At 49.4% G+C, this 12,100-nt stretch overlaps 1 protein-coding gene across 1 annotated transcript in view; it reads left to right on the plus strand.

The window, feature by feature from the left end:
- Positions 1-9,917, plus strand: part of m1ap (meiosis 1 associated protein) — a 33,860-nt gene extending 23,943 nt beyond the window's left edge. The window contains exons 5-12 of the mRNA XM_030350052.1: positions 3,927-4,082; positions 5,072-5,231; positions 6,226-6,367; positions 7,041-7,104; positions 7,685-7,827; positions 8,048-8,163; positions 8,271-8,349; positions 9,432-9,917. Of these exons, the coding sequence (XP_030205912.1) occupies positions 3,927-4,082; positions 5,072-5,231; positions 6,226-6,367; positions 7,041-7,104; positions 7,685-7,827; positions 8,048-8,163; positions 8,271-8,349; positions 9,432-9,659 (1,088 nt within the window). The 3' untranslated portion in view covers positions 9,660-9,917. The remainder of the gene's footprint in view (positions 1-3,926; positions 4,083-5,071; positions 5,232-6,225; positions 6,368-7,040; positions 7,105-7,684; positions 7,828-8,047; positions 8,164-8,270; positions 8,350-9,431) is intronic.
- The last annotated feature ends 2,183 nt before the right edge of the window (positions 9,918-12,100 follow it).

Raw genomic sequence — 12,100 nt, forward strand, 5'->3', positions numbered from 1 at the left:
CTCGGCTACCCGTCTGTGGGCTGTTCATCGCTTACTTCTGATGTCAAAGGAAAAGATAGACACGCACACACACACACACACACCCCCACACGCTCTCTCTGGGGGAAGATTGTGTCATTATAGGGGATTTACCCCCCAACACTTTCACAGAAATGACACATACTATTTGGAAAGATGATGGTGTGTGGGGGGGTTTCTGTGTGTCTGTGTGTGTGCTTGTGTGTTGGAGTCCTCCGTGTGTCTTGGAGGACATCTACACACACATTACGCGATCGGACATTCGATTTAGATTTGCAGATGAGCGGGCAAGTGAGTCACCTTGCATACTGGGAATTTTAAATGGCGCAGAGAGAGAGAGAGAGAGAGAGAGAGAGAGAGAGAGAGAGAGAGAGAGAGAGAGAGAGAGAGAGAGAGAGAGAGAGAGAGAGAGAGAGAGAGAGAGAGAGAGAGAGAGAGAGAGAGAGAGAGAGAGAGAGAGAGAGAGAGAGAGGTAATGCCTTGTAATTGAAACTGGAGTGCAGTCGTATACACACACTTGAGTAATCCACTCACACGCACACACTCTGTCTCAGAGTTTACGTTGGGAGTATTGAAGTGCGAGCAGTCTAGTGGGGAAGGAGAGAGAGGGACGAGAGACATTGGCGAACAGGGAGGTTTCTCAATGTGAACGCTAGGTCTTTGCACACTGATTCATCCAGATTGTATGTGTGTGCTTGCACATGCACTGTCATGAGCACAAGAACACACACACATAAAATAAAAGAACTGCTGAAGGTGCACGGTTTAACAGTTCGAACCCATCCTGCTTTCCCAATGATTGTTTCTGTGAGGATCAATACTCAATGCCCTCCACTATCTCTCTCCCTTAGTTCCCCCCCTCTCTCTCTCTCTCTCTCTCTCTCTCTCTCTCTCTCTCTCTCTCTCTCTCTCTCTCTCTCTCTCTCTCTCTCTCTCTCTCTCTCTCTCTCTCTCTCTCTCTCTCTCTCTCTCTCTCTCTCTCTCTCCCTTAGTTCCCCCTCTCTCTCTCTCTCTCTCTCTCTCTCTCTCTCTCTCTCTCTCTCGACACACAGCTCATGGTCTGATTTAATGTGGGGCTGATGGGAACAAGTGTTGTTGGCAGTGCTCTGGTATTCATCACACACCTTCTCTCCCCCCCTCTGTCTCCATCATCATCCCTCCTTTTATTAAACTCTGGTTGCTGGTGTCCTACCCATCCTCCCTCCCTCTCCCCCTCTCCCCCTCCCTCTCTCTCTCTCTCTCTCTCTCTCTCCTCTCTCTCTCTCTCTCTCTCTCTCTCTCTCTCTCTCTCTCTCTCTCTCTCTCTCTCTCTCTCTCTCTCTCTCTCTCTCTCTCCTCTCTCTCTCTCTCTCTCTCTCTCTCTCTCTCTCTCTCTCGTTTCCAATTCCCCAGACAGATATTATCCAAGAGTGAAATCGATTCCACTCTGGCTGACTTGGCCTCGCCCTTACATTTGTCTCTCTTTCTCGCTCCGTCCTTCCTTCTTTCTACCTTTCTACTCGTCTCCCTCACCCTCCTGTTATCTAGAGGTAAATGCTTTCCGCCACTGTCCCTCTCGCCCACTATTTCTTTCTAGTTTGTTCCATTGGAGTAGCATCCTTCTAGTGGATAATCTCTCCATGTATCTACTTCCCCCCCGTTTCCTCTAGCTCAGCGTTACCTCATCCCAGCACCCTCTCTGTGGTTCTCTCTTCTGCTCACTTCCTCATTCCATGGGATAATGGCCATCGATTCAGGATGAGGAGAGGCCATCTCCTCTCCCATCTCCTCTCCCTCCTGCCTCCTCCCCTCCTCTCTGGGAAGACAAAACATTTTGTTTTAAAAGGGAGAAAATATTTATGCAGTAGTGTGTCAGGAGAAGGGGTGGGGGAAAGAATACTCCTGGCACAGCATTGATTGTGATTGTGATTTGGAATGGGCGTTGACTTAATTGCAATCAGTTAATATTACTTTTCAAAGATAAATAATGCATCATCTCAAACACACTCTGCTATGATGCCATCATCATCCCCTCCTCTCCCCTCTCCTTTCTGTAAAGCCAGAACATTTAATTTAAAAGAGTCTTAAAAGTTTTTTATGCAGTGGTCTGTGATGTCCCTTTTAATCAAAAACCTGGACCGCAATCATTCTTACTCCTCTGCCCTCCAGATCATTTTAATTAATAGTACTTTATGGCCAGTCTCCATATCTTCATTACTGCTTCCACACACACACACACACACACACACACACACACACACACACACACACACACACACACACACACACACACACACACACACACACACACACACAGAGAGGAGGTCTGCAGAGTGCAGATTAAGTACAGGGTCAGGACCCTAAAAGGCTTCCGGGTTTTATTTCTGTGCGGGCGACATGTGCAGGAATATATATTTTAATGGGCCCGTGCGATGAGCAATAATTTAACAGATTTAAAGTTCCTCATCGCAGAGTCCGTCTGAAGAACTTGGGCACACTCGTCTCCTCTCTCTCTCTCTCTTTCATCCTCCTCTCTTTTCCTCTTCCTCAGTCACATCTCTCCCCCTCGTTCTCTCCCTTCTCTATTCTCCATCTTTATCGCTAACTCTCCCGCTTCACTTTGCATCCCTCTCTCTCTCCCCCCTCCCATCCATCCCTAGCTCCATATGCTGTCTCTATCGCCTCTCTCTCCTCTCTCTCTCCTTCTCTGGCTTCCTCCTCTTCATCCTTCCTTCTCCACCTCCGTTCGTCCCCCTCTCCTCTCCTCTCCTCCTTCTCTCTCTCTCTCTCTCCCATCTGGCCCATTACTTCTCCACTGAGGGGAGTCATAAACTATTGAACAGCGGTCCGGGGATGGGCTGGTGCTGGTGTAGGTGGGCAGGATGGGGTGGGGGTGGTGGGAGGGCTCTCTATAGGGTCTGGGAGCATTATGCTCAGTAATGGCCGGACATGTATGGTGATGTAAGCACAGACCACCGCAGCCCATGAGTGTACAGATAATGGATCTACAGAGAGGGTGGGGGGGGGGGGGGGGGGGGGGGGGAGGAGAGGATAGAGGGAGAAGAGAAAAGGGAGAGAGAAAGAGAGGGAGAACAGAGGGGAGGAGGGAAAGAGGAAGGAAAGCAGAGGAGAGAATGAGAGCGATGGAGGAAAAGAAAGAGAGAGAGAGGGAGGGAGGGAGACAGAGAGAGAGGGTGTGGCACCACAATCTCCGAGCCGTTTTCCGGTGACTGATGAGACGAGACAGATGCACTTGAGCGTAGACCCTCCTCACCCATCCTCCCTCCTCCTCCTCCTCCTCACCCATCCTCCCTCCTCATCCCCCTCGTCTCCTCTTTCCTCCCTCGTCTCTGTGATAACGGACAGAGACTAGGGGGGAGACGTGTTTACCATAAAGCTATAGTATGAATACCCCAGCAAACCACTTAAAGCCCTGAAACTGAGACAACAAACCGGGCCAATATTCTTCTCCTCTGGGGAAATCAAGTGAGCATTTCCTCTGGCTCAGAGAGAGCCACTCAGACAGTCTCCGCAGTCAGCCCATGGATTCTACACAACACTTATATCTGTTATTATGTTACTGTGTTTTCCGATTAGTATTGCTCGTAATGTGCAGACTCGCCGTATTGTATTGTATTAGGCTAATACTCGTATATAAGATAGCGCCATTTGTCAGCTATCCAACAGAAACTGTACTTGGGCGTCATGCAGTGTGTGAGACTCTGCTGCCCTCTAGTGGGGAACGATCACACAGCACGAATTTGTGCTGAATTTGTGTCTCAATTAATGCCGACCACAATTAAGCCCCTGACCCACTGGCCCAACCTCGTACACACAATAATCAATAATCAATCAATACCTTCATCTTCACCTTCATCCCTCAACCGCCCTTCATTCCCATTGGTCCGTGTGTCTCGGCCCCTCCCCAGAGTCGCTGATGCTCGGGACGGAGATGGACCTGCAGCGAGTGGACAACAGCACGGTCGCCGTGGAGACGGTGCTGAAGTCCTGGCTCCAGGCCCAGGGGGGCGACCGGGAGCAGCTGAACCTCGTCCTGCCCGGGGGGGCGGACAGAGACAGCCCAGGTACCGCCCCGGACCCAGTCAGGGAGACTCTGTGTTTGTATGAACGTAGGGCTGGCTCATTCAAACGATTATTTTTTTTAGTTTGAAAACATCATGCAGTTATTCAGCATTTCTCTACAAGAAAGACCTTTGGAACTGAGAACTTTGAAAGTTCCCCTTAAAATATAATGTAAAATTATGTATTCAGCTATTCAGATTTCTATGAAAAATTTAATAAAGAAGAAAAAGGAAAAAAACGTTCAACACGATTATATACGTTTTTGATCGTTTGACGCAAAAAATCGAGATCGCGATGAAAATTTGATGAATCGCACGGCCCTATATGAACGTACGTTGTATTCAGGAGCAGGGTTGCGGGAACTAATCCAATCATGGAACAATCTGGACGCTCATCTTCTATCATTCTTAGGTTTGCCGTTGTGTGTGTTTACCTAAGTGCAATTAGTTGATTTTGGCCTTTTCGAATATAAATAATCCGTAATCTCATACAGACATTCCTCTGCCGTCATGCCATCATTTACCAGACAGCCCACAACGGACTGTAGTAGATCCTGAAATCAGCACCCTTATGTACTGAATCCAGAATCCATTTTGAATCGGGAATCGTTTCGGAATCGAGGAGCGATTTGGAATCGAATCGAGACCCCAAAGATTCACACCTCCTAGATTCATAAATTAACCCTGTTTTATCATGATTGAAGCATGGAACTACAAAAATAGGTATGCCTGTGACTATATATTGTGGATATCTGATGCTTTAAACCCCTTTGTTCCCTCCCCCCCCCTCTCTCTCCCTCTCCCTCTCCCTCTCCCTCTCTCCCCTCTCTCTCCCCCTCTCTCTCCCCCTCTCTCTCTCTCTCTCTCTCTCTCTCTCTCTCTCTCTCTCTCTCTCTCTCTCTCTCTCTCTCTCTCTCTCTCTCTCTCTCTCTCTCTCTCTCTCTCTCTCTCTCTCTCTCCCTCCCTCTCTCTCTCCCTCTCTCTCTCTATAGTATACATAAAGTGTGACGTGCAGGAACGTCTGCTAAGCCCCGCCCTCCTCCCGCTGACCCTAAACATTGGCCCAAAGACCGAGAGCGCCGGAGATCTCCCGCCCCCTGCCAAGGGTTCGGCCAATCAAAACCCTCCGCCGCCAAGACTCACAGCCGTCAAGTAAGCACTGCGTGTCTGCGAGTGCCAGCATGCCTGTGTGTGTTGATTGGTTGATAGCTTCAGGGGGGCGTCGACAATCAATACGTCCCGTGTCTGTCCATGAATGCCGTCCTTCTTGTCTGATGGAACTCTCCTCACGGACATTCCATCCAGAACGTTCTACGGCTGGAGCATTCCGAGTGGTTCATCAGAAGTCTGTCTGTCTGTCGTTCTGTCTGTCTGTCTGTCTATACTCTGATATGCCATAGCCCCGGTCGGATGCAACACCTCACAGTTTTTCACTCACACTCATGGATAGCATGGATGGAGCCGTATAGACATACAGTATACAAAATAAATGCTAAAAAAACGAAATGATCATCAAATTGCCTGTGTGTCTGTGTGTGAGTGTCTGTGTCTGTGTCTGTGTGTGAGTGAGAGTGTGTCTGTATGTGTGTGTGTGTGCATAACAAAGCCTGTTCTGTACCAGTGTGTGCTTATGACGGTGTGTATTTGTGTGTGTGTGGACGAATGATTGTTGTGTGTGTGTGTGTGTGTGCGCGTGTGTTCTGCATACTGATGAGTGATGATATATGGCTTGGCCCTTTATGGGAACAGGGGAACAGAGCTGCAGAGTCACCTTGGCAGGCGTTAGACTTTCTCTCGCTCGCTTGCTCGCACACGCGCGCGCACACAGACACACACACACACACACACAGCATTTGTCATTATAATTTATATCATAAGTAATGACCACAAGAAAAAGGAAAACTTTTAAATTGTGTTGAATCTGACCATTTGTTCTGAGTGCTTGTGTGTGTGTGTGTGTGTGTGTGTGTGTGTGTGTGTGTGTGTGTGTGTGTGTGTGTGTGTGTGTGTGTGTGTGTGTGTGTGTGTGTGTGTGTGTGTGTGTGTGTGTGGTCTCTGTGCATGTGTCTACTGTGTCTGTGTGTGTGTGTACTGTGTGTGTGTGTGTGTGTTCTCTGTGTATGTGTCTACTGTGTGTGTGTCGCAGGACTCTGCGCATGGAGGGCGTGTGTGAGAGCGTGATGTACGGCCTGCCCATGGTACTGCGGCCCACCTCCTGCTGGCAGCTGGACTGGGACGAGTTGGAGAGCAACCACGATCTGTTCCACGCCCTCTGTCACACACTCAGGGTACGGGTGGGGGGGCGTGTGTGTGTGTGGAGGTTTGGGTCGGCTTAGCTCAGGAGGTAGAGCAGTTGTCTTGTAACCGAAAGGTTGCTAGTTCGATCCGCATGTTAGTTCGGATCGAACTAACATGCGAGCTGGCTGTCGCCTTGCATGGTTGACTCTGCCGTCGGTGTGTCAATGTGTGTAGTAACCCATGTTAGTCGCTTTGGATAAAAGCGTCTGCTAAATGCCCTAATTATAATTGTAATTGAGGTGTGTGTGTGTGTCTGGGTGTGTGTGTGTGTGTGTTTGTGTGCGTGTGTCTGGGTGTCTGTGTGTAGTTTTGTTTGTGTGTCTGTGGTAGGGGGAGTCTGAATCCATGAGGGTCTATCTGTCTGTCTGTCTGTCAGTCTGTCTGTCTGTCTGTCTGAGAGCCCTGAATCCCCGCCACTTGTTAGTTTGGGCTACGACCCATCGCACACCATCAACAGCCTCATCTTTCACTACATGACTAGATCAGTTCAGCTCGATCTTCGTCTAGTTCAGGACCCCCTGACAACAATCCCATCAATCCCAACCATCGTCCACAGAGGACTACAAAGATGGTGGCGGCTCGCTGTGACCTAGTGTTGGGTCTGGTTGTGGGAAGTGTAGTCCTGCTTACCTTCTTCTTCCTCCTCGTCTCTGGGTTCCTTAGAGCCGGGATCTGTTCCTGCTGGTGAGGTCCGATACGGCCCGTAGTCCTGCCGCCCCCCGCCCAGGTGGGCCGTCTCCTGGAAACAACGCTTCCTTAAAAATATATTAGGGTTCAATCACAGCAGGGAGAAGGCATTTCTGGGGCCTCTCTATTTTTTCATATAGAAACTTTATATACAATATGTGTGTGTGAGTAAGCGCTGACTGGTCTCCTTGTACAATACGAATTCTGAATAAGAATTTATTAACCATGCATGTGCATCTCTGTGTGAGTGTGTTCATGTGTGTGCGTGCGTGCGTGGGTGTATTTGCGTCTATGTCTATGTGTGCGTGCGTGAGTGTATGTGTGTGTCTGTGTGGGTGTGCCTGTATGTGTGTGTCTGTGTATATGTATGTGTGTGTGCATGTGCGTCTGCGTGCTTGTGTGCGTCTGTGTGTGTGAGTGTGTGTGCGTCTGTGCTTGTGTGCGTCTGCGTGTGTGTGTGTGCCTCTGTGTGTGTGTTTGTGTGTGCGTCTGCGTGCTTGAGTGCGTCTGTGTGCGTGTGCCTCTGTGTGTGTGTGTGTGTGTGTGCCTCTGTGCGTGTGCGTGTGCCTCTGTGTGTGTGCGTGTGCGTGTGTGTATGTGTGTGCGCGTGTGCCCCCCAGGCCTCCAGGCCCACTACGTCCTCCAGGCCTCCCCGTTCTCCTCCCTCCTCCTGAAGCCGGTGGTCTCCAGGGAGCTGCTGCTGCCCTGCCCCCTGCCCACGTCCGCCCAGGACCCCCGGCCTGACACCCTGCACGCCATACAGGTCAGCGGACCCCCGGGGCGGGGAGGGGGGAGAGGGTCACCACGTTAACGAGACTCTACAAGAGCTACCTGCTTAGGGTCCATGGGTTAAACGCTTTAATTGGTTAGTGTGTGTGTGTGTGTGTGTGTGTGTGTGTGTGTGTGTGTGTGTGTGTGTGTGTGTGTGTGTGTGTGTGTGTGTGGTGTGTGTGTGTGTGTGTGTGTGTGTGTGTGTGTCACAGGGCAGTCTGGCCCAGCTTGATGAAGACAGTGTGTTCAACCCTCTGTCTGTGACTAGTAACCTGTACCAGCACCTCAAGAACCGGGCCCTTCTCTCTCGACCCAAGTACCCCTACAGGTCGGTCGGTCAGTCAGTCAGTCAGTCAGTCAGTCAGTCAGTGTTTATGTGTGTGTCTGCCTGTCTGATTGTCTGTATGTGTGAGTCATTATGTTTTGAACTCCTAGAGTACCTCAAGCGGCCAGAAGAGACCAGCCTCTCCCACCAGAGGGCGCCAAAGCCTCACACATGAGGCCGCCCAGACAGGTACCTCCTTATGCACACACACACACACACACACACACACACACACACACACCACACACACACACACACACACACACACACACACACACACACACACACACACACACACACACTGAGGTGCAGTTATGCTGAAAATGGGAAGAAGTGTATTTGCTTTTGTAGACATGAAGTTGAAGATATGACATTTGTAAGACTGTTAAGGCTCAAACTCCGTCTTAGACACCTTTCCTTTACTTCCTCTGCTCCCGTCCAAAGTTTGAGCATTAATTCAGTTAAAAAAGAAGAGCTGTTAGGAAGTTTTAGTCTCGTTAATTAACAGACGAGTTTGTCCGACGCAACCAACGCAAAATCAAAGCATACAATCAAAAGATACTAAACTAAAAGTGCAGCCAGGTACACAAGGGCACCAAGCTAAGAATAATCCTACGATCACACCAGCGCGCACTGCGTCCCAGCTGCGTGATCCAAGATCCCCCGGCAGGCCAAAGGTCACGCCAGGTGATCACTTCCCCACTCGGCGACGGTGATAGCGAGCGTTTCCGTTCCGCCTTTTCAAACGGTGACTCTGTGGTCTTTCCCGGTCTGGTTCCTCTCCCTCGTGCGCCCCCCACCGCGTCTGAAGACGGGCCGTCACAGCACGCAGCCGTCACGGCACGAAGCCGTCACGGCACGCAGCCACGGCGTGATCTCTGTTCTGCTCCGACGGACCACGCCGGAATAGATCGGTGCGTGTTCGGACGCAGAGACGTGCGTCAAAGTCAGCGGTGTGGCCGACGTTTTTATTTTTTTGTGTACACGGGGCCCGATGGAGAACTTCCAGATGCGGTAGAGCGCTCTGATACAGAGCCGTGACGCATGGGTGGCTGATAAGACGGAGCCACATGCAAATGAAACCGCTCCGCCGCTGCAGATGGAAACATTCTCTCTCTCTCTCTCTCTCTCTCTCTCTCTCTCTCTCTCTCTCTCCTCTCTCTCTCTCTCTCTCTCTCTCTCTCTCTCTCTCTCTCTCTCTCTCTCTCTCTCTCTCTCTCTCTCTCTCTCTCTCTCTCTCTCTCTCTCTCTCTCTCTCTCTCTCTCCCCAGCAGGGTCACCTGGGCCCCCCCCCCACCCACAAGGTCAGAGCCACGGTGGCCCCCCTCCCGTCCTCGTCCTCCTTCGCCTCCTGCCAGGGGCCCCCTCCCTCCAAGGCGTCCCGCCCGGCCCTCACCTTCCTCAGCAGCGGGGGCCGGGCCCCTAGGGCGCCCCCTGTGTCCTACACTGAAGAGGAGCGCGACCCAGAGGAAGAGGAGGACTTTCTAATGCCTCTGTGAAGGGGGAAACACACAACACACGCATGTGTCTGTGTCTGTGTGCGTGTACGTGTGCGTGTGTGTGAGAACGCACAGATCTGACAGAGACAGAACCCACGCAGTGTTCGGTGTGAAGCCTTTTATATCCTGAGCCACCGCTTCAAAGAGCTTTTCTCTTACTGTTAGAAAAGACCTCAGAACTGGCTCGCGTACACACACACACACACATACACATAAACACACACACTCGCACAAACACACGTACACATGCACACATACGCACCTGCGGTTTCACACACGAGTATGCAGGCATGCGCACATAACACACAAAAAACACGCACGCACACACTCACGCGCACACACACGCTCAAACACACAAACAAGCGTGCCAACTAGCCTCCTCTAAACTGTCTCCATTGTTAACGTTTATGAGTTATTAAGTGGTTTGTAAAAATCGCTTTGGAAGACTGTGGTTAGGGAGGCAGAGATATGTGTTAACATGCACACACACACACACACGCTTATAGACAGCATACAAACTATTACACAGACACACACGCTTACAGTCAGCACACACACACAACCACGCTTATATATCAACACGCACACATAATGTGGTTGCAGTGTATCTTGACGTGAACTGTGTGTGTGTGTGTGTGTGTGTGTGTGTGTGTGTGTGTGTGTGTGTGTGTGTGTGTGTGTGTGTGTCTGAGAATTTTTTTTGCTGGGGCTTTTAATTCGCTGAGGCAGCAATACAAAATCCTGAGTTTACTCAGACACACACACAAATAAACACTCACACACACACACACACACACACACACACACACACACACACACACACACACACACACCACAACACACACACACACACCACACACACACACACACACACACACACACACAGGGTTTCAATAGAGGGTTCCCGAAGTGTAGAGGAAACTGAATTAACAATAGGAGGCTAAGCAAGAGGGGAGAGAAATGATTGAAAGAGAGCGAAGAGACGGTATGTTTTTTTTTTTGGACGTGCAGAAAAAGGAGAAAAAAATGAAATCTTTTTCAGTTGTGGTTAAGCTTCCTTCCTGGGGCAAAACTTCTCAGTGAACCTACCACAACCTTTAACAGGCACCAGAGACAACCTGAGCATTTAGCATCACATTAGCCATTAGCAGGAAGTCTGAGGTTGACTTTAAGATGAGATTAGACGTGGGCTTTGAAAGTTGGCGTTGAACGTGAAGTGAACGTCCGACAAAGTGTACATTCGACGTTAACTTTGAAAAGTTACAGACAGCACTGTATTGCGTTAAATAAAGTTAGTGTTGGGCGTAAAGTTAGCCCTGTGCATTAAGTTAGCATTGAGCGTAAAGTTGTTTTTATTCATCATATTCTGACGGTCCGGAAATAATTGTTCTCACCACACGCACACACACACACAATGCTTAATCAGTTCCCGCCATTCCACCCCCATGTTGACCCCCAAGAAAGAAGTTGGCAGTGACATCGTGCTGCTGTGATGTCCACAGGACTTCCTAACACGCACACACACCGCACAACACTTCTTTTGGTGTGACATTACAGTGCTGACTCCCCCACGATATGAAGTCTGACATTTTATCCACTTTCAACTCTCTCTCTCTCTCTCTCTCTCTCTCTTCCTCTCTTCTCGTCATCTCTCTCTCTCATCTCTCTCGCTCTCCTCTCTCTCTCTCTCTCTCTCTCATCTCTTCTCTCTCTCTCTCTCTCTCATCTCTCTCTCTCTCTCTCTCTCTCTCTCTCTCAAGCAGCAGTTAAATTGGCACAATAAAAACACTTGTTTGGTTTCGGGGAATTTCATTGGCCTGCGCGGTCACATGACATGACAGGCTCATCACCGATAGGTCAGAGTGACAAAGGTGGCGTCATCTGGTCACCTTTTAACATGGAAACTTTTAAATGTCAATGTAATCGTTGGGTTTGTTTGCAAAATGTTTAACTTGGGAATTGTTCTGCCAGTATTGTATTAGATATGAATATTTATTACAGATGACTTCAGCCTCTGTGTGTCTTGTAACATTTGTTCTATAGTGTTGTCAAATAAATACATTTGAACTTTTATAAATAATTCTAATGTCACTTTTTGAGTGCCTTTAACACCCAAATCTATAGATCTCCAAGATAAACATAATAGTGCTCGGACTTCCTCATTCTGAACGGTTCAGTTTCACATCTCTGTCATCTCTTTTGCACACCTCATTTCACTAACTCGGAACAAACCTCAAACCTCTCCCTCCCTCCCTCTTTTTTGCACTCCTCTTTTTGTGATGTCTTTCTTCCCTTCCTTGGCCTACTCCTCTGTGTGTGTGCCTGTGCGCCTCTCCTCATCCTGAATCGATGGCCATTATCCCATGGAATGAGGAAGTGAGCAGAAGAGAGAACCACAGAGAGGGAGCTGGGATGAGGTAATGCTGAGCTAGAGGAAACGG

This window comes from Gadus morhua, unplaced genomic scaffold, assembly GCF_902167405.1.
Source record: "Gadus morhua unplaced genomic scaffold, gadMor3.0, whole genome shotgun sequence".
NCBI lineage: Eukaryota > Metazoa > Chordata > Actinopteri > Gadiformes > Gadidae > Gadus > Gadus morhua.